Source organism: Barbatula barbatula, assembly GCF_947034865.1.
Source record: "Barbatula barbatula genome assembly, chromosome: 7".
Lineage (NCBI taxonomy): Eukaryota > Metazoa > Chordata > Actinopteri > Cypriniformes > Nemacheilidae > Barbatula > Barbatula barbatula.
Window position 1 is genome coordinate 15,464,293 of NC_136770.1, and position 24,717 is coordinate 15,489,009.

General features: G+C 36.6%; 2 protein-coding genes across 3 annotated transcripts; both read right to left on the bottom strand.

Annotated features, from left to right (window-relative positions):
* Positions 1-12,471: 12,471 nt before the first annotated feature.
* On the bottom strand, positions 12,472-18,303 carry ptger3 (prostaglandin E receptor 3 (subtype EP3)). Its single transcript, XM_079461175.1, has 2 exons — positions 17,352-18,303; positions 12,472-16,281 (listed from the first exon to the last, which is right to left on the bottom strand). The coding sequence occupies exons 1-2, from the start codon at positions 18,204-18,206 to the stop codon at positions 15,925-15,927; spliced, it is 1,212 nt and encodes a 403-aa protein (XP_079317301.1). The 5' UTR covers positions 18,207-18,303; the 3' UTR covers positions 12,472-15,924.
* Positions 18,304-18,906: 603 nt separating this feature from the next.
* zranb2 (zinc finger, RAN-binding domain containing 2) lies at positions 18,907-24,517 on the bottom strand. Of its 2 annotated transcripts, XM_079460746.1 has the most exons (10): positions 24,204-24,517; positions 23,664-23,716; positions 23,442-23,550; positions 22,863-22,945; positions 22,531-22,607; positions 21,619-21,768; positions 21,405-21,538; positions 20,687-20,746; positions 20,009-20,161; positions 18,907-19,802 (listed from the first exon to the last, which is right to left on the bottom strand). In XM_079460746.1, exons 1-10 carry the CDS (start codon positions 24,257-24,259, stop codon positions 19,748-19,750), a joined length of 930 nt encoding a protein of 309 aa, XP_079316872.1. In that variant the 5' UTR covers positions 24,260-24,517; the 3' UTR covers positions 18,907-19,747. The 2 variants fall into 2 exon arrangements, with proteins under 2 accessions (XP_079316872.1, XP_079316871.1); XM_079460745.1 differs by having other exon boundaries at positions 19,775-20,161; positions 24,204-24,465.
* Between the last annotated feature and the right edge of the window lie 200 nt (positions 24,518-24,717).

Below are 24,717 nucleotides of genomic sequence, written 5' to 3' on the forward strand. Positions count from 1 at the left end.
TTACATTTAGTTAGCTTATGATGCACAGTCACTGCAGTCTATACCGACTTGATGCTTAATCATGCAGTTGATGCTTGGCTGTTAGCCACAAATAGCTGAATCATTTTTCAGCATGAGTTTGATAACCTGCCAGGATGTTTTTAATCTCTTATCATGCCATGAATGCAAACTTCAGGTTCCTTTCTTCAGACCCTGACAGACTAAAGACATCTTTAAATAAGTCTTGTCTTATAAAACTCTGAATTGAAGACATTCAGTTGCAAAGATGAAGTTGAACATTTAGGTTTCGGCACATAATTCACTTCCAGTGCAGAAGCATACAGAAAAGCATGCTTTACAATAGACGAGTTTGTATTCCAAAGATACATCTAGCTTTTGTTATTTTCTGTATTAATCGTGCATCACACCATTTCCAAGAATGTTACCGATGGCCACAAATAAATTATTTATTTTGATGATTAACTTTTGATAGCTTAAGACATATTGGCTTATATCAGAGCAAAATATCTGAAACATATCAGAGCAAACACTGATTACTTTTATTACTTAAATAAAAATTCTTAAAGCAAAACGGAACATGTAAGTACAGCTAATGCAAGTGTCGAGGATTTTAAAAGGCAGTATGTGCAAGCAATCTGAATGTTGGTACATATACGGTATACAGTACATCATTCAGGAGGCACTTACCTTCGACCCTATACAGATCTGCACAGTACATAGCTAATTAGATCTATCTTTTCATTCAAATTGAAATTCACGAGCTCTAAAGTGACTTTGACGGAACAGATCTGACGCGGCCTAATTAAACCGTCGCCTGCTTCATTTTTCTGCCTCTGAAGGACATCATGATTCATCACAGTGGTCACCATGCATGCATGATGGTGTGAGCATGTTTGTTCCTTTATATTGGTTTTAAAAATCAATACAAAACCCAAATGCCAGAGAAATAGATTCGCTGTTGTTAATCCAAACATAATATTCCATCATGTAGACTCGAATTAGATGCACTGGACGTGCTTCTAGAATAAACAGGATTTACAATATAAAGAAAAACAAACGTTTCACAGCTGTAAATTTTACACTGTGTTTTTTTTAACATGGAATTCTACAGCGAAATTCTACAGCCGCAGAAAATATTCCACTCCAAAAATTATTTCAGTTTTTCTAAGTTTACTATTTCGGTAGACACACTGTATGTGTTTAAATTTAAAAAAAGGTTTAATTCTGTGAAATAATCAAAATAAATTCTTGCAAATTCCAAGTGAAAAAATTTTTTATTTGCTGAATTGTTTGCAGATCTTCAATACTGCAAAGAAAACAAGTTCATATTCAAGTTCAAACAACACAATATGTTTTCAGTTTTATCAGTTCGAATGAATATAGGATGGAATAAACCTTATTTTTCTCTTCTTTTACGTTGCTTTTGGGTGATTCCAGAGCTTTGATTCTGTTGAAATTCAGAAATGGAACGCTGGAATGGAATTGCCACAATACATGCAGAAATGCTAATGAACATAGGCAAAACTGGAATGGTGTCCTACCTTTTTCCACAGCTGTGTATTGTGGTGCTCCTTTTTTATACTTGCGTTCGTTTTTCATTCAGACACAATGACTTAAATCAGTGTTTCACATTGACAAACAGTCCACATGTTAAATGAACTATTTATCATTTATTTAAGGTTTCTGCACACAGTTTCTTTTGTGCCTTCAATATATACATGATTCCTCCATGCAAGAAGGTCTAATGTCGGAAGTTAACGACTAATAGAAATTGAGGTCTTTTTAATTTCTTTTCCAAATTTCCACAAAGCACCAAACAGAGCAGAGAATATGTTTTATTGGCGGAGTAACCATAGCAACGGTGGGGCATCTAGTTTTTTCAGGGGAACACATGGATTGAATAAATGAAACAAATATAGTTAATGAGTGAAACTGAATGAATATTGAATTCAAGATTTATATTTTTTTGCAGCTATAACTAAAGCTGATTTCAAGTGTAATTTGTTCTCAAAAGCTAACCAAGCATGCTGTTCATTACATTCGGTATGTTTATTTTTCTTTATTGAATTTACTTTTTCGTTTAACGACATAGGAGAAATTATTTGTTATAAATATATCTCTCCAGGGACATCCAGCGTATCTGTTAAATAAATAATTTGGCCTCAGCGACAGCAAGGGAGACTTTAACAAACTCTATCTGCCTCGATGGATTAGGAGGGTGTACCTTGCAGGGTCCAAACGTGGAGCCTTGTTAGAGGCTTATAAAATGCGTGAAGTTCGTGCTCTTAACACAAAACTTCATTGTTTTTGCTTCAACATCAATACCTTTAAATGTTTAGTGTTACTTGGCACAGACAAGCATTGGCACAATAAAGCAGGTTTGTTGATGAGTGTTTGCGCAATGCAATTAAAATGAGATTCCACTTTGCTTATTTCCAAGGTGCCTTCTGGCCCAGCTGGTAAAAACTAAAGTGTTCATTACAAGATTTTAAAAGTCAAATGAAAATTCTCAGTCTTCACAGGGCACGTTGACAGTGTGCAGGGACATTTGCCAGGTGTTGATACTCTGGCCTTGCATGACTTGCATATGCACTGGAGTCGTCAAGGAAACACTTTCTCATCACCAAGCAAACAAGAGACCCTTTAATGCATAAACAGATGTAGTTTAGATGACCGAAGGTGATATGTGTCTTTTTAAACAAAATGCTTACTTGACGTGCCTGCTCACAATAATGTTGTTTACTTGCTACTAAATGCTCCATGATGTTTGGAAGGGTGCTTTTTATTAACTCTGCAATCCCATCAGCCATCAACATTCAGGACAACAGACAAGCAATAGTGTTTTTCTAAGATAGCAATTTGATGCTAATGCATTTGAGGAATCTTCTCAGGAGGCTGTGCAAAACAGCCAGGGAATCATAGGTTTAAGAATGTTAAGGTGAGTAAACAATCTAGCCATATAAAGGGATAGTAAACCTAAAGATATATTTCCTTTCATCGTTCATTCACCCTCATGTCATTCCAAACCTGTATTGCGTATTTTGTCGTTTGTAGTACACAAAAGAATATATTTTGAAGAATGTTGGTAACCATTTTCCCCATTGACTTCCATTGTATGGACACTGTGACGAGCAGGGCGGGACGAGAGCCGTGAGGGCACGGCGCGAGGCCGGTGACTCGAGTGAAAATGAGCGTCAGCTGCACGTGCATCGGTCTCGCATCTCTCACGGAGGAGCTCCGGAAGCATAAAAGGAGGAGCGACAGCTGTGAAGGGTGAGAGAGGACCAAGCCTGGATTTTATGTTGTATTTATTATGTTTGTGTGGCCGGCAGTCGACCGTGAGGGAGCTGTGGCATTTAACTTTAGTTTTGTTGTCAGTATTTGTATTAAAGTTTGGTGGAACGTTCGCTGGTTCCCGTCTCCTTCCTTCCTTACATTGCACCGTGTTACAGACACAAAAACATAATTGTAGAATATCTTATCCTATTGTGTTCCACATAAGAAAGAAAGCCACACCGGTTTTGAACAATAAGAGGATGAATAAATAATGATATTATTTTTATTTGGGGTGAACTAACCCTTTAAGCCATCAACACATAAGTCACACGGTTGCAAAATCACATGACCCGACACGGCATCCAACTTAAACATCTTTGGTTTGCTTAGGATACAACAGGGATCATAGAAGGTCAACTGGATGTACTTGTCATTGTTAAAGTCATATTGTGCCTACTCAGGGTTTCTGAGGGCGTAAGGTTAATGTATCTGGTTGATGTTTGTTTACAGTCCTGTTTGATAGCTTTTGGCCAATATACAACCAGGGAGCAATAACAAGATTAGAGAAAAATCTGCTGTCGATAACCCAAGAGCAACACACCAACCGAGACCACCATATCTCACAAAGGTCACATGACCGGTAAGTGACTCCAACAAAATGAGTTTTACAGTCCATTACTCTGTGAATTACCCAGCAGGTTGGAGAATCTGCTTGCCGTAAGTGTACGTGTACATATTTTTTATTGTTTGTTTGTACATGTTTGAGCTTAAATTCACTTTTACTATGAGCAGAAAACGTCATGAGCTCAAAAGCCGGGAGGGGTAATTTGAGATGATAAAGAGGTTTTCTACCATCGTTTATATTTTGCACAGGAGGACATTTTAAAGGACAGTAGGAAGGAAGAGCCAAATTTCCCCTATAAAAATGTATGAAGTTTTTCCAATGTAGTGCGTGAGGCATTTGGGATGAAAAATCAAAAGCTTATGAATAAAGCACAGACATATTTTAGAAACTATTTTAAAGGCTGCCTATACCCATTTAATTTCCATTACTTCTATCTGGAAAGGTGCACATCTCCCAGAGGAAGAACTTTCTTCACTGAGGACATTTTAATCTGGCACTGAAACATCTGTTGTGTACTATTGAGCGATTAAGTAAAGGTGAAAATTAGCATTTGTGTAAGATAATTAACTTTTGGTAAAGTTGTTATGAAAACCATGAGACTGGAGCTTAAAATGAAAATTGGGAGACGATGTTTGTCCTAAAACATGTGGATGCTGTTATGCTATACTAATATTTCAAATATTTTTCTTTTAGCGGTAGAGAGTTTAACTAACCCTAAAATGTTTTTGTAATCTAAAAGTCAATTTTAATTGTTAAATTTACTGCTCAAATATGACCAATTTACCAAGTTATGTTTTGAATAGTAAAACGTAAAATAGTTTGCACACCATTTTAATGTAATCCAGGTTTCAATGTAAGCAGCTACAAGTATCGTTCATGTAATGACATTTCCTATATGACATTTCATTTCCAGAACAACATAACACAAATTACTCTTCTGGTCCGACATGTTCACTCTGAACGTGGTCTGTTTCAGTTGACAAGTTTCTGTGCCTCTTCTACTTTTAACATAATTACGAGACGTTTACATCTACCAAAAAAGCAGTTGAGCAAAAAGACAAAGGCGCTATTTACTGAATTCTTGGGGCGTAAACATTACACAGTGGAAACAACATTAGACCAATAACAACCGGATAACATTATTACTGTGTTCTTCTACTGAACAAGGTTAAATACCAATATCACGAATTTCAAGTTCGGAGGGACATCATGCTAGTTTGTGAGTTTCCTGGCTCCGTTTCCTTGAAAGCTACTAATGGAAGCTATAATGGAAATTAAAAAAAATGTACTAGTGAACGAGTTGTTCCAAACCTGTATACATTTATTTGTTCTGTTGGACAAAAAGAAAGATATTTGGAAAAGCTGTTTATTTTCAGTTCTGGGACATTATTGCACATTTTCTTTGTTCTGTTGAACACAAAATTTGATATTTAGAAAAATATTTGGAAACCAAACAGTTCTACGGTTACCTTTGACATTTAATTTTTTCCTACTATGGTATTCCCCTTTATGTTCATCTAAACCAAGTAAATGATACAGATGTAAGCAATCTGAGGGTGAGTAAATAATGACAAAAATTTCCTTTAAAACTTTTGTAGAGCACAAGGTACATACTATGTGCTCATTCTCTCATCAACTAGATAACCAAAAGGATTTCCTGGACTTTAGTCTAATTTGGTTTTCAAGTTTTCAGTTTGAAGTGATAAAGTGAATAACATTGATTCTTACCAGGACACTAAAGTGCCTCATTTAAAATCTCCCACAGCTCCTCATTAAAAGGAATGAATGCTTTTACATTCTCAGTCACATTTGTATGAATCTATTATGAAATTGATTCTAGAATTCGAAGATTCTAAGAACTATACCGTAAAAACAGAATGATCAGATTTACAAACTTATTTTGACAAAAGATTATATACAAGACCATAGGAATTTGGTTGAAGACCTGAAAGTCAAACTTGTTTACAAACCCTGTCCTGTCAAATAGATTCAAGATGACACTTCCTGAAAAACAAAACAATATTCTTGTCGTGTCATTGACAAGCTGTCATTTTAAAAAAGCAATTTCACATTCTGAGAAATATTCTGACGATAATATGAGATGTCTCTACATGAAAACATAAATATGGATTGTGACAACAAATCTATAAAAACAAGCTTATTTTAGAAGACCCAATAGTTCATTTGTAAATTTGGTATTTTACTTTATCAATCAACCCTGAGTTTATGAAAAATGATCAGTTCTTTGAATTTCATAAACAACAGAAATTCACGAGGGAATAAAAAACAGAGACACTCTGTTTATCAGTATGATTTTGACTAGCATCCATTAAATGCGAAGAAAATAGAGACATATGTCGCCAAGATTATGACAGAACAGGAATGGAATGCCAATAGAGGGACAGTCTCAAAACCACTTCTCTGCCCCGGACTGCAACCTTGAATACTTCCCTTGGAATTCAAATCGAGTTAAATTTGTTTTCGAGTGTCCAGAGTTTTCTTGTTTTAGACATCTTTCGGTTTCAGTGGTCGTGATTTAAAGCTGTTCAAGTGCACACAAACACTTTTCCAAATAATAAAAAATTGAATAAAAATCGTTTTGTGAGATATGTTTTTATCGTCTCAACAAGTGTGAGTCATCTGAGGACCGATAGACTGCATGTATGTTTAATCATACATCTAATCTATGACATCATATCATATCATGTCTATCTATCTACACTTCATAAAAAACATTCTATATATAAACAGAAAAAGTTTCCTCTTTAAAAGTGATGCCAGACAAACTAAGCAACCCTATTAGGTTATAAGAGCAGTAAAGAAACAAAGGGCTACAGTCTATTTGCTGAGCTATCCCAGTCCTGAATCACACCTTCAGTGTACTTCTGACACATCCGATGAAGCTGCACTTCTGGGCATCTCAGTAGTGTACATCTAATTGCTCTCGGGCCCCTTAGCAACCTTATATTAATTTCGAACCCCATGAACTATTGATTCCACTCCTCATTAGTGTTACTTTCTAATTATGTAAGACTAACTGGCAATTGAAAGGCTTTTAGTCCCCTTAGACAACTCTCCAGCGCAACATAGTTTTTTTGCAAATGACCTCTCAGTATGCCTTGGAAAGCATAGCAACACTCAGTGGTGCACCATAGAGATCTGGGAGAAATTGTACACATGTGCACACAGAGTTTAGACCCCCTCACCGCTGTGGAGGCATTATGATAAACAGAGCGCTGTCCATAAAGTCTGATTAATAAAGTCAGCTGTGATGTCAAATTGAATAGCAAGATCTACACATTATGCCTGTTAAAGGTGTAATATGCAATTTACGAGAAACTATTGTGCATTTTGAAATGGATAGTCAAACAAACACACCCATACTCAAAAGATACACATTCCTGCCTTCCTTGCTCCACCCTTGCTCCTTATTGGCCATTACCCACGCCGAATTGGGATTGGTTGTAATGCTCAACGCAGTAGCAGATCAAAAAATGTCATGCTGTTTTCGACATTCCTTCATTTTCACTTAATCTTATTTAGATTGACACGCGTAGTTATTTCTTATTATGAAGGGGCTGTTTTGCCCATTTAGATTGAATTTGGATGGCATTTTTGTGCACCCTGTTGTCATTTTTTCCAAAGCCTCTAGTAATTTTCGAATCTGATGAAAACATAATGTGCTGTATGTTGAGAACCGATCTCTCTTATCTGTTAATCCTTCAATCATCTGTTAAAAGAGCCTAACATTAACTAACACAATGCAAAGTTATTCAGGAATCTTAAACGCAAGGATACATATTGAATCTTACTTAAAATACAATGTTTCCCTCTTGTGTATCTCTAAATCAGAATATTCTCTTGTGCAACTGCACTGGGCTGCCGCCAAACGTCACAATAAAGCTTTATTCAATAAGAGGTGAAATCTGATTTCAATCTACATCAGTAGCAAATCCAAATTTGGGGTGACATCCAGGGGTGGATAATTGGATGTGAGGGGTGCCACACTGGACCCCACCTCCTGCTCCGCGGCTGAGTGTCTTATATCAAACAAAAACAATACAGTCATCCTCAGTCACCAATGAATATCTTGCATGTGAAAAAAGAGCAGTGTCAACATTCTTCAACAGTCTCTCCTCTTATTTTCCACGGACGAAATAAGCCATATGGTTTAGGCTTGGCCAAAGGGAGTAATTTACTATCGCTTTAAAAAGCAACTTCTTTATAATACATCTATTCTATTATACACTATAAAACAAAGTGGTGTTTTGACACAGAACCCACTAGAGTGCAGTTAAATTTGAATGATGCAAGAACCATTCAAAGCATTTCCGCACTGAGCCTTGAGGTACAACAGTCTAACAGCTTACTATTTCATCATTCATGAGAAAACTCCAAAACACCTCCTTCAGGATGTAATCAGACGCTTTATGCTTGAATGCTCAAAGTAATAAAAACTTGAAATATTTATGTTTTCAAAACTGTGATTTAAATCATGAAATGGTGTGGACATGCAGAGCCATATGAGGTGACAAGGGGAGAATAATGATATTCAAAGCCATGGCTGAGTAGCCGTTCAATGGTAATGTGATTAGGCTGTGGTTAGATCTGTCAAAGGGACATTATAAAGATTGAGAAAATGGCTCTTATAAATCATTGTGTTTGTACATTCAACACAATTACCATACAGACGCTTTTGCATTGAGATGACACTGGTGTAAACAGGCTGAAAATTATAAAAAAATTGTAAGTGAAGTAAGTGAAATCACACAGTTTATTTCTAGACCAAGTTTGAGTCTCGCCTTTAATGTGTTCTCTCTCTCCCTCTCTCCAATAAATTATCATGTTCTTTCATCACTATTTCAAGCTAAAGTGTGTTATTTCGGCTGCACCAGCAAAAACAGAGCAGAAATATAACACTTTTAGGTTTTCAAAACAGAGGTTTTCTCTTCTAGCTTAGTAATTGCATATTAAACTGGAGTAAAAAAAGTGTTTTTACATTGAGAGTTTTTTAACATTTCCAAAAGGGAAAAAATCTGTATGTTTAAAGGTTGCCAAGGTAACCACAATTCATTTTCCATGTTTGGGTGTATATTATATAAGGTGATGCTTTGGAGATGCTCTGGAAATTGGTCCACTTATTGTTAAAATCTTGATTGCTTAGATTGAAGAGCAAGATGGCCTTCGTGTTGTTTCTATACTTCTATAAGTGTAGGATCTCTAAAAGTTGAATTACTGACTCATGTGTTGTGTCTGAAACCACTCCCTCGTTCACTCCTTCACTATTCCCTATATACCGAATTTGAGTCAACAATATGGGGAAGAAGTGAATGAAAATGAGTGAGTGATTTCGTATTTGCCTGCGTCTGACAGTACTGTCAAATTTATTGTATTATTTTAAAATAAAGAGAACAAAACAACCGTCACATTTATTTGCAGGCATGCTTATTTATCGCATGTGATAAAATGATTTTATGTAGCCTAATTAAAATAAAACAATAAGAACAAATTTATATGTGTGTATAATACTACATTTGTGGCACTAACGGTCAGTGTCCTCCAGCTGATTCTAATCAAGCGGTCCTCTCGTCTTGTATCATGGAATATATGAGGATGCACTCAAAATCAGAGTGCATTGTGGGTGAAAAAGAGTGAACAAATGTAGGGAATGAAGGTGTTCATTCCGGTTTCGGATACCACTACAAAATGGCTGACACACGATATAGTGAACTATATAGGAGATAGGGAGGGATTTCAGACACTCCAACTAAATAAGTAGTTTTAATTGATCAAAGACTAATCTAACTGCTATTGCATGCACTGACATTTTAGAAAGCTTGCTTCCAAATTTATTTGAAGAGGACCATTTTCTGCTCCAGCATGAGATTTCCCGCTGTATAAAGTATTGTCCGAAAGGAAATGATTAATTGAATCTGCTGTGAAAGAACCTGATTGGCCCGCACAACCTCTCCGCACACATTTGACATTAATTGTTAGGAAGAGTGTGATCCACACTTAATCACTTTTATCAGTGCCTGACCTCAGAGATGCTCCTTTATCCAAATTTGACCAAATCCATGCATCCCTGCTTTCAAGTGGTAAACCTTCCGATATAAGTGGATGCTGTTTAAAATGACCGGCTCTTCATTAAGACAGTGGTCTGTGCAGATGTACACATGTGTTTACCCGTTCAGCCGAGTTCCAGAGTTGTTTTTTAGGCTTGAGGAGAGAAGTAGCTTTTCTAGTCTTGTAATCAGTGATGTTGCCATGACAATCGATCCAGTGCAGCAAGTGTAGCTGACGACTGCTGTCTTGGGCTACCAAGGAAGGAAAATATTGACTTTCCGCAAATTCAATTTGACCGTCCTTTAGCTATAACTAACTACACATGGATGTCCCAACATCAAAATCATTTAATCCTTCAAGTATTTGTTGCCGCGGTATTTGTCAGGGCCCAGTAAGGTACATTTTTAAAGCCAAAGCTGGGACACTAAACCATGAAGTGTCACCAGCTTCTGAGATTCAGAGATGTTGTTCTGACCTTTAAAAGCTGAACTGGAGATCATGATAACTGTACCGACAGAAACTGAGGGTAAACAAAGGCTAAATCACAGATTATTTAACTGGAAAGTTGTTTTCTTTGTTTTAAATTACATTACTACATTTTTTATATAAAATAAATGACTTTGTGAACTTCCAAAAATCCTTTTTGAATTTTTGTATCACCATGACAACAGCATGCTAGAGAAGCACCTTCGCAACAAAAAATTACTTTTCAAAGAATAATAATATGCTGGGTAGAAGAAAAGCAGCATACTACATGATAGAATGTGATTCTCTAGTGACATTGAAAATCTGAGTGGAGCTTCACAACTTCTGAGAGCCTTGCTAAGCAATTTATCACATAAATATTGTAGGAAAGAGAGACTTTACTGTAAGCCAATTATTATATCATATTGAAGATGCATTAGCCGAATTAATATGGGTGCATTTCGATATGCTATGAATGTAAAAAAGTACATAAACAAATTTTATAACAACTTTCATTACCTTCTTATGCATGCAAAGAAATCTTACAACCTCATTGCTATTGATTTCTGGCACAGATTTCTTGGCAAAAGTACAGAAGAGCTCCAGACTGCCAGATAACCATGTGCATTAGACAGCTGTGTCGGTTTGAAATAATCGTTAGGTCTTGAAAAACCCACTAATGGATTGCTATTTTTGTTCTTCTTTTAGATAGAACATAATGTCCCTTTGATACCTGTAACAATCTCTCCTTACGGTTTTTAAAAGAAAATGAATACATGCTATTTATTTCCGGCATACTACGGGCAAAGGTTTAGGATCACTAAAACTTACTCTTCTTTATTTATGTTTTTAGAACATTTTTGAATAATAGAAAATCCATTGGAACCATGGAATAACACAATTGTAACTGTGGAAATTTTAAATAAATGAAGTATTTTAGTATGTCCAATAGTAATCCTTTGCTTAGAAATTGCAAAATCGCACACTTGGGTTTTTATCATCTGGCTTCTTGAGGTCTCTGCCTTCCATGCTGTTTAAAAGGTTTTCCAGGTTTTTACACATATGCTGGACTCTTGGCTTTGTTTTATTCATTATTTTAATAAAAAGCAAAAATATTTTTTCTAATGAATAGATTTTTAAACAAACACCCGGGCAATTCCAACGTTTATGGACGTGACATAAAAATGGTCAGAGAATGAATTTGTTATGAATATATTGAACCATCTGTTTATATTTGACTAAACTATATTGTCAGTCTATGAAAAAACTTTCTATTTAAAAAAAGGGAAATATGTAGCGTTATTGATGTGACAATCCTGAAAACGGCACTTACCTGACTATGAAAAATCATGCACTAAAAATAAAACAAATGCTTTACAAATTTGAAGAAAGATCTCACATGGGAATTTGGACCACCAAATGTTAATATACTGTATGTGCTGTTGGTAAAAGCTTTATTTTTTTCATGTTTAGGCTGACATTTTCACGGAATAAGCCACCTTGAGATTAAAAGATTTTTCAGATCAAGACAAACGTTCTTGAAAAGTCTTCCTAAACGTTTGACCGGTATTTCGAGGTGAATTTACCTATGACCAGAGGATATGTTGTTAAAATGGCTTTTACCAATTACAAACATCATTTCAAGCTCATTAACACTTTGATAAAACTGCTATTTACTGTTATTAGTGGAAAAACCAGCCAACGTAAACAACAAGGAGAGGGGAAAAGGGCATAAACAAGAAACTGTTGAAACAAGGAACTGTTGTTTAACAACAACACAAAAATCTTAGCACATGCAATACTTTGTTACATAAACAGTGGTCATCACATGATCTTATCTGAAAGTGAATCTCTAACAGTCCCTGCGGCCACAAAACAAAACGTTTTATGACCTTTAATTCTCAAACCAATGGACTTCAAATCTCTATTAGCTAAATGTGAATTAAACATAACATTCCTGTAATCATTTATAACTGAGTAAACTATTTTACAGTATGTACAGTTCAACAAAGTTACATCAATGAGTCATTGCACCCAGTTAAATGTGAGCTCTTTATTGTATTTTCTTGGTTGGAAATGTGTACATTTATCAACAGAGACAATGTATTTCAATGAGAGCCAAATGAGAATCCGGATTTTCTTGAACCAAGCAGTCAAACATCAGTAAGAAAGCTCAGTAAAAATGATTTTAACAAATTGTTATATTCCAACACGCATTTTTTTTCCGTAACATGAAGAATTTAGCAATCACCAAAACGAAGCTTGCGGACCACCCAAATTATGCTAATTGTGCAAAATATAGGGGTTTACAGTAACAAAAGCACTTCAATGTACCACAACCCCCTTCCCGATCAAATTATGATAATGGCATGAAACACAATCAATCCCGATAGACAGAAATCACAGACTGCACAGAACTGAATAATGATATACTTTAGAAGCAACATTACAAGGCAAGCATATCTGGACCAGAGCAGTTAAAAGACGAGTGAAACAGTCGCAAGCATATGCAACATTTCTTATCAAAAACACACAAGCGGAGCCACGACCATCTGTTGATACAAGCTCAATGACAACTTTGGCTGTGAACCAGTTCCAGAAACTGACACAGGGTCTTGTCTTACAACATAAATAAATGTAAAACCCATAATACATTCATGAACCCCTGTTTTTTATAATGCGTACCTGCCACGCTTTTGATTTGGCATCTGGCATTACGACATTCACTGATGGGGTTTTTTGACCCAAAATATGATTTGCTGGTGGCTTCGCATGCAAACGTTATCCAGCAGCTCTCATTGCATGCACATATACAATAAATTATTATTTACAGATAAATCAATGGTTCATATTTAAAGCACTCACATCTCACGCTGTGTTCTAGACTGTAGTTGCACTTATGATTGATGAATGTGCTTTTAACAGAGTTCATTTTCCGAATCCATTTTGAATTTCTCCGTCTCTGTCTTGGACTCCAGCACACCATTCATCTGAATTTTAAACCTTACTTTATGAAAGAAACTCAGATTAGATGCCCTTGGCAACATAAATACACCGATAATACAGCTGTAGAATTGATAAGAATCTAGGAAACCACAGTCATATTTATAAATAGAAAGCACTGAATGGTCACAAGGCAGACCTTGTTTCTTCGTGCACGAGCACGCCATTACGTCTAATTTAGCAATGAAATATTATGCAATCCTTTTTTCCATTGCTGTGTTCACAGTGTAAGCAAGTTAAGCTCGACTAAAGGCCGTAGCTCACATTAATTTCATTATTTCTTCATTTTCTCGCATGTATAATTCATTAGAGCCTTCTCATTTTTTCCTCTGGACCTGCACAAATGTCAAATTAGAAGTAACGATTCCAGTAAAATCCATTTACAAAAAGTATTCTGCTTTCTCCAGACAACTCCTGCGGTGTAATTCTAATCCCCATTCTGATGTTCTGTCTGGTTTTCTGGATTTGCTTACTGCCCTTTTAGGTAGAAAATGGGCAATTTCTTAGCCCCTTCAGGAATTTTCATGTTCCGCATGTATTTACAACTCACACCGACTTCTCAAATTAACCCATTTTATAGAGCTCTGACCTCTAAGAAGAAAACCAAAGCTTTATTTCTATTTTGATCTACCTCCCTCATTTTCTTTAAATCTGCGGAGTGTGTCATTGGTGCAAACATTTTCAGTATCCCGTGGATGTCAGCGGGTTTCAAAGAACGGAGCACGGAAGGGCATCTACTCTAATAATCTATGAAGTCAGAGCTTTTAAAACTGGAATGAGGTGGTAGACGTGACTAATACAATGAGTAAATGAAGTATAATTTTAAAGTTAGACACTTAAATCAGGATTGCTAGCACCATGCTGTTCACATTATTCTTTGGACGTACGTTTAAAGAAACAGTTTTCAATGAAACACAATAGAACCATGAACAATGTTTTTTTACCTCAGCAGAAATACATCACTTTACTGTTCACCAATGAAAATAACCTGCTGCTCAGCAGAACATATGATATAGGGCATTCTGTAACCTCCACCGGTTACAAAATAAGGGTTTTATTTGTTATTATCAGTAAATGCATCAACTAACATGAACTAGGAATGAGCAATATAACTTTTCATCATTTATTAATCTTTTTTAATGTCAATGCAATTGTTCATGTTAGTTCATGGTGCACTAACTGATGTTAACAGTTGCAATTCTTTATTAAAAAAATGTATTAGCACATGCTTAAATTAATACGAACTAAGATTAAAAATGCTTTAGATGTATTGTTCATTATTTGTTCATATTAGCTTATGCATTAACTACTTTTAACAAACACAACCTTATAAAAAACCAAACGCACAGTGTAAAGAGATAATATCCACATACTGTATGGTTTTCAATTGCGTAAAAAAGAAAGGGTGCATGAATACAGTTATGCAGCTGTATCTGTATCGTTTGTTATAATACTGTATGCCCAGTTATAATTGATAACCTTTTTCTTTGGGTTATACTTTTGTCGACAAACAATTTAAAACCTTGGTCAGAAAAGTTTTTAACTATTGTATCTTTAATAGGACATTATTTTCCAATTAGATTTTTTTAAATAAAAGTGAGTCGCCTCCCGACAGCTAGGGTACAAAAAGCAATGGCTAACGGCTAATCGCCATCTGAACAAAGTGAAATTGTCTTACGTTTGAGTTTTAAAGACCACGTTTATGATAAAGACAGCTCATATAATATTGAAATATCAAGAATATTGCAGATAAACCGATGCGGTACCCTGAGGCACTTGCTGTGCACATCCTATCCGATTTGGCACTTTGAAAGGGGCTGTTCAAAGGCCAGACAGCCTTTCAACAAACTGTTAACGTCACTCTCGAAACCAACCAAAAAAAAACATGTGAGAGGCATTGAGAGGTGCACACAATATAAACAAATTTTTGTTTTCCATGTTTGAGCTCTTAAGTGAGCCATGTGCTCTTCAGTAAAAATGTAAATGAATGTAGAGAGCAGGAACTCAGAGAAGTGAATTAAAGACCATTCAGTGCTTTTCTGCACGTGCGAAATGAACAGCTCTGACACTTTATATAATAAACCATAAATGAAAGACATATTTTTCATGTTTGCCCTGTAATTGGCATATGAATGTTTTGCTATACAATGCCACAGGTTTTAAACAATGTTCAACAAACTCCATGGGAGCTGGCATACTGTACATCAATTTCTGATTTTGCTTTTCTTTAGTCAATAATAATTTACTAATATTGCTGTTCTAAATGCCTTATTTGTCAGGACCTGCCATTTAGTTCTATTTCAAATGATGGTAATTGAGTAACCATGTACAAAATCCCTTTAAATATATTGTCTGTGACAGGTCAGCTACAAAAGAGTGAAGTGTTTGCATGCGACTTCACTCTGCATTCATCATCACAACAAGCCACATTTTCTTCTTTTTTGTACCTTTTCCACTGTATTCCTTTTTTAGAAAATGAAGATGAAAACTCACTGTTCCTCATTCCCCCCATTCAGGTTACAGTTCTCCATGTTTAGCGACTGTTTCTGAACATGATCACTCTGAATGGCCTTCTTATTCAAGACATCCAGAGACTGGGTTTCCTTTTGGCCCTCTAATGAGCACCTGGTTACTGCACTGGCCACCTGGCAGAACTTCCTCAAAAGAATCTCTCTCAGAAGCAGGTAAACCCATGGATCCAGGATCTGATTGAGTGAAGCCAGGCGTATGGCTGTGAGAAAGAAGTTGCAGTCCATCTGTAAGTCCTGGCTGGGTAAGAGAGATACAGCAGCAGACTTGCAGTGATGGGAGGAGGTGTGAGTTGAGATCATCTTCAACATAAGGATCTAAAGAATGCGAAACACAATGTTTATGGGCATATTATATGAATTATTTATGAGTTATTAAGTTTACTTTGAGCAATTCATGCACATGTCAACCTTAAGATGAAGAAAATCTAGTTTTGCCAAAGGTTTTCACCATACTGATGTCAATGATTGGTGGTATAAATTCTCACGTGAAGTCTCAAAGTTTTTAAACATTTTTTTTGTTTGTTTTTAAAGCGTAGTGTTCCATAGTCAAGTTACTGTCACATTCATAACTGAAATTTTTAAGTACAATTGTTTAAAATATGTTGGCCAATGTTATTACTTTACTTTATCAATAATGCTATTATTAACTGAAGTAATATCTTCCAAATGTTCCACATTTGACCAAATAACAAACAAATTAATTTATCAGATATTAGATTTACGTTTATGCTTTTATGATCCGAAGTGACTGAATTCAGTGTGTATTTGATCCATTTGTGTGTTCCCTTAAGCTTTACTCTACAATTAAGAGCGAAATGTGAAAAGGTTTGCAGATTCGCTGTGGGACTAGCTATTATTATTATTATTATTATACTGTAACTGAAAAAAACAACTGTTTGAGCAATGTCAGATCCCACCAGCAAACACCTGATTTACAAATGAGAATTCTACCGTTTCAAAGTAGGAGAGGTCTTATGACATGCTTCTTATTGTTTTTATTAAAATAACATTTAAATGTTTTATAACAATAATACTGCTATAATGATGACCTTCGAAAGGCCACCGTAAAAAGTGCACCAGCACTGTTTGCTTTCCTACATTCTTCAAAATATATAGTTTACGAAAGCCATTTTCCCTATGGTAGTCATTGGGGTCCAAGAACTGTTTGGTTATAAGCATCCTTCCAAATATATTTTTCTGTGTTCATCAGAACAACTCAGGTGAGTAAATCATGACAGAATGTTTATTTTTTGGTAAACTATCCCTTTCAATTTCTAAAAACATGTTTTCTGGCACTACATCAGACTGAATTGCACTGACACTGTGCATGCTTCCATGTGATAACTGTAGTAAGTGTATCTGGAAAAAGCTGATAAGATACATACCAGTAGTGGTGACCAACACGTTAAAAGAACACACATAATGCCCATCAACTGAATAACAGTCTCTGTTGTTAACTTCTCCCATTGCTTGGATGCTTGGGTTGAGCTTGTCTTCGCTTTGCAACGCGCAACCAATGCGCGGATGGTCACAACATTACAAGACAAAGTGACGAGCAACGAAAATATGCCAAGCGCTGCGAAAGTCGTGGCAAAAAACGTATTTCCCGTTACGTCCTTGTCACCTGTACTTATGAAACACCAAGTGCCTGGCCACTGCAAAGTATATTTTCCAACGCCTGCAACAGGCAGCAAGGCAAAGAGCAAAACCAAACACCAAATAATGACCAGAACTTGTTTGGTCAAGTTGGTTTTCATGTAATGCGAGTACCAGTGAGGGGCAGTGATGGCCAAGGCCCTCTCGATGGCCATGGCACTTGCTAAAAAGAGAGGACACAAACCAAAAGTGGTCATGCACACCCCAAAGAAGGCGCACAGAGTTCCCGACGAGTCCACCCGTTCCCATATCAGATCTGCTCTGTACACCGAAATGACTATTGGAGTTGTGAGCACCTGTCCGAAAAGGTCAGTCAACGCCAACGACCCGATGCAAAGTAGAAAAGACTTCTTTCTTTTGTTTTCCTTTCTTCTGTACGCATTATAAACTAGCAGCATCGCGAGGGAGTTCCCGACCATTCCGGTCACCATCATAGTGATGGGAAAAAACACGGATACAAATCCACAGCTGGCACTCTTGCCGGTGCTGTCCTGTAAAGATTTGGAGACGTTGGACTCCAACATAACGGTTCCTGTAGAATGATTTTGGGGCGGAATATCTGAAGGCCGACATTTAGATGTCATCCTCTTCAGGGAGCTCGTTCATGGCCCCAGTAGCCCTTTGAAACAGGTGAAGTCTTCACTTCTGGCTCACTTTCTGTGCTCTGCTGCTCGAGCGCGCGTTATAAACCCAGAGGCGGGACCCTTATGGAAATGTTGGACATGCTTAGAAAGACAATTGAGAAGAGAGCGCACAACCACGACGCATTCAATTGCTGAAACACGAGGACTTTATTGCGGGTGATTTATTGCGTTTCTGCGGTTTGGTATACCGTCAACACTACCGGCACATGTACCCGCGTATCTAATAAAATATCCAAGAACCACACTAAAGCATTCGTTTCAGTATAATTTAAGAAAGGCGAAGCCTAATAAACACAAGTATCACCGAAAGTTGTAATCATTTAATCCGATTTTGAACGCAACAGGTGCCACCTAGCGAACGAGGAAAGACTCTTCATTTGTCTGTCGCCGTGCTGCGGATGCATTTGTGCACAATTAAATTATAGCGGCCCTGCAGAAAGCAATATATCTGAAGGGTTATTTCAGATGACTATTCCGTGAACATTCCTGACATTTTCGCCCCTTTTATCTATGACCAAACACAAGAGGACAAAAGAAACAGCACACTGTTGTTCTCCAACGGTTTTGCTTGTTAAAAGTGGTAAATAGTCAAAGAAACAAAATATCTCGATGTATACATTAAATAGAAAAAACAAACATTCAGATTAACAAGTGTTTATTTATGTTGATTACATGTATGTAATTTTCAATGACAGTGAGACATTTTATGCAATATCAATTTGTTGTCTGGAGAGGATGTGGGGTCAATTATTTTAAACTACACATTCCAACCTTGGTTTACAGACCATGGTAAATGTTAGCCATACTTTGTATCCATTTCAAAGTATTCTACTATTGATAAATCAAATTTTGAACAAAAGTAAAAACAAAAAAAGACAACAAAAAGACACTTTTGAAGGTAAACCAAAAAACGTTCATATCATTTCATCTTTCTGGTCATAAGAGAATCCCAACAAGTATTAAAACAAACACACACAAAAACAAATACTTACCTTTAACACACAATTTGATGAGGTTTTGATATACCTCAGAGCTCTTTACAGCATTAAGATGCTGGATTTTCTGATGTTATGTCATTTAAGACAACATTTATTGCGGGTTGTCCCACACCACAAAACAATCTTGTATCATTAAATCAACATTGTTGTTTAGTTACTTAACTGAATGTTTAACAGATGAATAACTACTTCTGTATTATATAATCTGCATCATTTCCTTCAAAAATGATGATGTCCAGAAGATGTGTGTCATTTATACAGTCACAGACTTAAAGTTTTTCTATAAACCGGCTGACACTACAGTTGTGTTATTCTGAGTTCTATTGTTCAGGGATTTGGCAATACGTTTAAGAAGGCAGTAACGTTTGTGCACAGATTGTTTAGATGGAAATTCTAAATAGGAACAGTTGGGTAGCGGTAATAGCACAAATCATGAGTTGGAAAAACAACATGCAGTTTTAGAAAGATTTGGTTTTTTGTTAATCATTTCTGCTTTGAGCTTGAGCCAGAGTGGGATGATCCAGTTGAGCCTCTGCACCTACAAAGAGATAGAAAGAGGGGAAAAACCATGACCAATTAAATTATTTGGTTCAAGAACGCACGCAAACAAATTTGAAAACAGTACAGAAACATTGCGAAGCACATTTTTGAACAAAATCTTTTTAAAACTTTGAGAGACCACTGTATAATGCGAAAGGATGCCTGGTATCCAGGACACCTTTTTTACACCACAGAAACCCAAACCTTTCAGACGAGTGTGATCGAGAACGTCTTTTTTTGCGGCCACCAGAGGACGACCTGGAGCGACTCCTCTTTTGGCCTCTTTCAGGCGATGACGAAGGGGAGCGAGACCTCTTCTTTGGAGAAACAGAGCCTTTTTCAGATCTGGAGCTGGATCTTTTAATGGGGAACAAGTAAGCATTCCCATAAAGTCAACAAATCTCTACGCAGATTGGTACAATAATACTATAAGGACTGAACTGTGAGGGGAAAAATTCACCCGCCCCTAAAATAACACTAGAGCACCCTTAAATAACACTTAAAAACGGCAGGTCTGACCGGACTGAACTTTTCAAATTAATAAAGCTAAAACTGTCAGCGGCTCAGTAAAGCTTGACTGTAATTGCCTGTTAGATGTCACATGTTACCAGATAAATTGGATCTTTGTGATGTTGAATAATAAAGTTCCATTTAGTCTTATAAAAGCACAAGACAACTATTAACGCCTACGTCAAAGACAGACAAAACTACATCTCAAGGTTAAACTGCTTTCTATGGCAACTTCATCTCTTGTGCTAGTCATAAGTGTCTGATGGTGATCAAACTTTGTTCAGACTCAGGAGGACAAAGAGAACACTACAACCACTGGCAGCTCAAACACACACACTCTCTCTCCTGGAGAGTGCATGTGACCTCATTCACCTGGAGTTGGACCTGGAACGTGATCGAGACCTGGAACTTGATGAGCTTCTGGACTGCGATCTGCAAAAAACCGACATCAACAAAAAACAAAACACCACTAATGTCCCTTTTTTCTTTGAAAGTTGAGAGCCTTTGATGAAAACACGATATAGCAGTCAATCACACAACTATCAAGTAGTATCAAGTATTCACCATAAGAGAGATATACAAGACTAAAGGTAACATAGTCAAGAGTAGTGAGAATTTTTGGCATCAATGGTTTTAAGACTGCTATTATTAGCATACTAAATCAATGTTGCTATTTTATTCCTACTCCATAATGAATACAAAACCATACATCTTATAGAGCTGCTATTAACCAGGGCCAGGTGAAAACTACATAATTCTGCATTATGCATTTAAACAATCAAATATGTTAATCGTGTCAAAGTACAACACTGATAATTGAATCTGAAAGCAAAAATATATATTTTGAGTATCAGGCATGCTGATTCTATGTGAGCCTTTATGAGGAAATTGCACAGATTTGACATTTGAACACTTTTAACTTTAAGGAAAGAAGGTCATGTCAGATTTAAACAACTGAAAAAAAGGAATACTTGAAGGAAGCAAAGAGAAATTAAAACATTAAAACATATTCATGTGATGAGACTTGAATAAAGATTTGAGCTGATACTGACATTTTGCCTGGAGTTACCCTTGACCTGTACCCTTTTACCTGGACCTAGACCGGGAGCTTGAACTAGACGAGCGAGATGACGAACGCGATGAGCCCGACCGACTTTCTTTCTTTTCTTCACCAGCATCTAAATCATACTTGGACAAATCTTCTTCTTCATCGTCCTCATCATCCTAACAGTCAAAAAAAAGATTTGTCTTAATAGCGATAGTTCTCTCCAAAATGAAAATTTCATAAAAATGACATGACTTACATCAAGTTTGTATTTCGAAAGATCCCCATCTTCCTCGTCATCATCATCTTCGTCTTCATCATCATTATTAATGACTTTGGCAGGTTTGACAGGTTCCTCTTTCTTATCGCTGTCCTTTTTGCCACGAAACTTTTTCTTAATGCGCCCAAACTGTAACAATAATTTAAGCGTCAATTTGATTTCAAGTTATGCTAACCATTTCTGAAACGGAAGATTGTAGGGATGGGCGATATTATATAGCTTGTGATATACCAGTAGAAATTCTCCCCACGATAGGACTTGCAGCGCTATGGACAGAGCTCCCACATGTTCTAACATATCGCGCACCACACTGCTGCCTGTTTACTTCCAGTACAAAATGCGAGTTTGTATTATTTATTTTAAATACGTTTATAAGAGCATGACAGTGTAGATTATTTAATTCGATTTCTTTTATCCACATTTTTCTGTTCTCTTTCTGCAGGGCGAGTCATAGACAGATACAGTATATGTTTCTGTGGGAAGAGAAGGTTCACACAGTTCAGGAGAGAGTGATTGACAGCGTGGTCCGATCGTTTCCACGCAACAATAAGGTATATACAATTTAGGTATTTTTTGTGAGTTTAAGTTCATTTAATTCTTTCTTTACTACAACCTTTTGAAGTCGAATGTCACAAGTATATTTACAAAAATACTGTAGGTATATTTTAAGAGCCTGTTTGATTTGGGGTACGTTTTATTTTTTTAATAATGTTTGTGTTTCTGAGGCTCTAGACTACATGCAGCTACATCAGCTGTGGATGGTGTTATAGATATATCGTCATTTGTATCGTTTCGCAACAAATATCAGAAATCATCGTGATAGTGTTTTAGGGCAATATCGCCCATCCCTAGAAGATTGTATCTGTTCTTTTCGTTAACATGCAGACGAACCTCATCATACTCGCCATCAGATTCCTCTCGCTCTTTGTATTCCAAGTCTTCCCTCTCATTGAATCCTCCGCCATAGCCTGTTAAAGACATACATACATCCAACATTAACTCAACTAGAATTTTTATAAACCACATCAAGTATGGCTTGATCGAACAAATACATTTATACATGTTTGGAACAACTAGAGGGCGAGTATTTCATGACAGAATTTTCATTTTTCTCATTAACAAGCAACACACGAATGAAGCATACTGCTACTTGGATCAATTATGCACGGTTTAAAATAGTATGCAGTATGTATATTCCGTTTTGAACATTGGCAAGATCATACCCGTTCTTTCTTCCAGTTTGGCATATTTAGGAGTGTTACACATGTTGCACTCCGATCTTCTGGCCCAGTTTACATTGCCACACCTAGAATAACACAGCCAAGCAACAGTGTTACATTTGAATAACTTTGCATTCTAGGACAGCGAGTCTCAAACTCCTACAGGAAAAAAAATAGTTCGTAAAGCAATAGTTCACATTAAACAAGACAGAAACATTTTCCGAGAAAAACTGCTCGTCCCAAAGATTCTTTAAACTTTAGAGAGTAACTAATGTCTATTAATTTGCTCTATTTAACAGTTCAAAGTACCACTGAGATAAACTTTGTCATGATTTTAACTTTTGTTTTTTGACACTTTACATTTCTCGCAACTGAATCAGAATGTTAACATTAAAGATATGAATGCTAAAAATGTTCCTGTTATGTTCCTAATTCATAGGCAACTCTGGCTAAAGACATCCACTAAATTTCTGTCATTTTAGTGCTGCGTTACATGTCTGGGAGCAGCAGAATAAAATATTATAATAAATATAATTAATACTCAAATGTAACAAGTCTAAATCATTTCACAACAATACTCACGTTTTGCACTGCCAGTCATTTGCACTAAAGAGACCTCTGCTCTTCTCAGCCAGGGTCTTTCCAATCTCGGTTCCCCCTGCTTTCATCATCTTTGCTTCAACTGATTTTTCTGTTAAAAGCATATATATATATATATACACATGAGAGCACATCATGTGGGTATACCACAACACATTTAAACACGATCTTGATAACTATAAACATGAATTGTGAACCACTTACCCCTGCCGCATCTGTTACAACTCGTCCTTCTAGCAAAGTTGACATTTGCACATCTAAGATTAAAAACAGGTTAAATATTAGCATTACATCAAGGTACACCTTGCAAAAAACTCCTCACACTTTAACATTAGACATAAGTCAACTTTAATTAATAAAGAAAACTATGCACAAAACAAATGCATAACGTCTATGAATGACGACGAAGAAATGGACATTTCGTTAGCAAACCGGGCACCACAGCATCCGAAAAGCTAATCACTCAACAAACGAATTATGAGAGCGTAAAACATAACTTTTTCATTATTTTCCAAAGGTTAATTCGGTGTGGGACAATTCGTCAAAGATATGGATTTTTTTATTTGAAATCCAAAGAACAATGTTTGAAGGCCCATGCTAGGGACGTGTGCTAAAGCTAACAGAAGGCTAGGCTAACATTAGCGTGCAAGTTTCTCCCAAATGCCTCAGGCACTTAAGTCGTAGATAAATACTTATATTTAAATAATTTGTTTCCCTAATAAATCATTATTCAACGTCTCTTACTTCTTATCGGGACAAACCCAGTCACCGTCGCTAACGCGAAAACTCTTTCCTGACATCTTCGTCCTCTCGACTGCACGCCACGATCCACCAAAGATGATAACAAGAACACTTTGCGAATATGAATATGTGCTTACAGCACCAAAACTACCGATTTTAAACCTGAAACCGGAGCAAAAACGGCACCATTAAGTATTTAAAAGCGTATGTGGGTCAGACAGTAAAACATCGGCTACGGTGAACGAAAGCGACACGTGGGTTGTGTTCCAAGCCCAGTGAGCTCCCTACGTAGACAGCCATTTGAACATCACGAGTGCGTTCCATACGCAAACGCGTGCTGTCTAAGTAGGGTGCTCACTAGATTTGAAACGCATAAACAAACTTTTGCTTTTCGACCGGGTCTTGAGATAAAGACCAGCCGACGACTCAAATCACATCAGATTTATTTCTAAAATCGTTGTCTAGCCTAAATCATGTTATATAAACACTCAACTTTTATTTAATTTTATAACCCTGG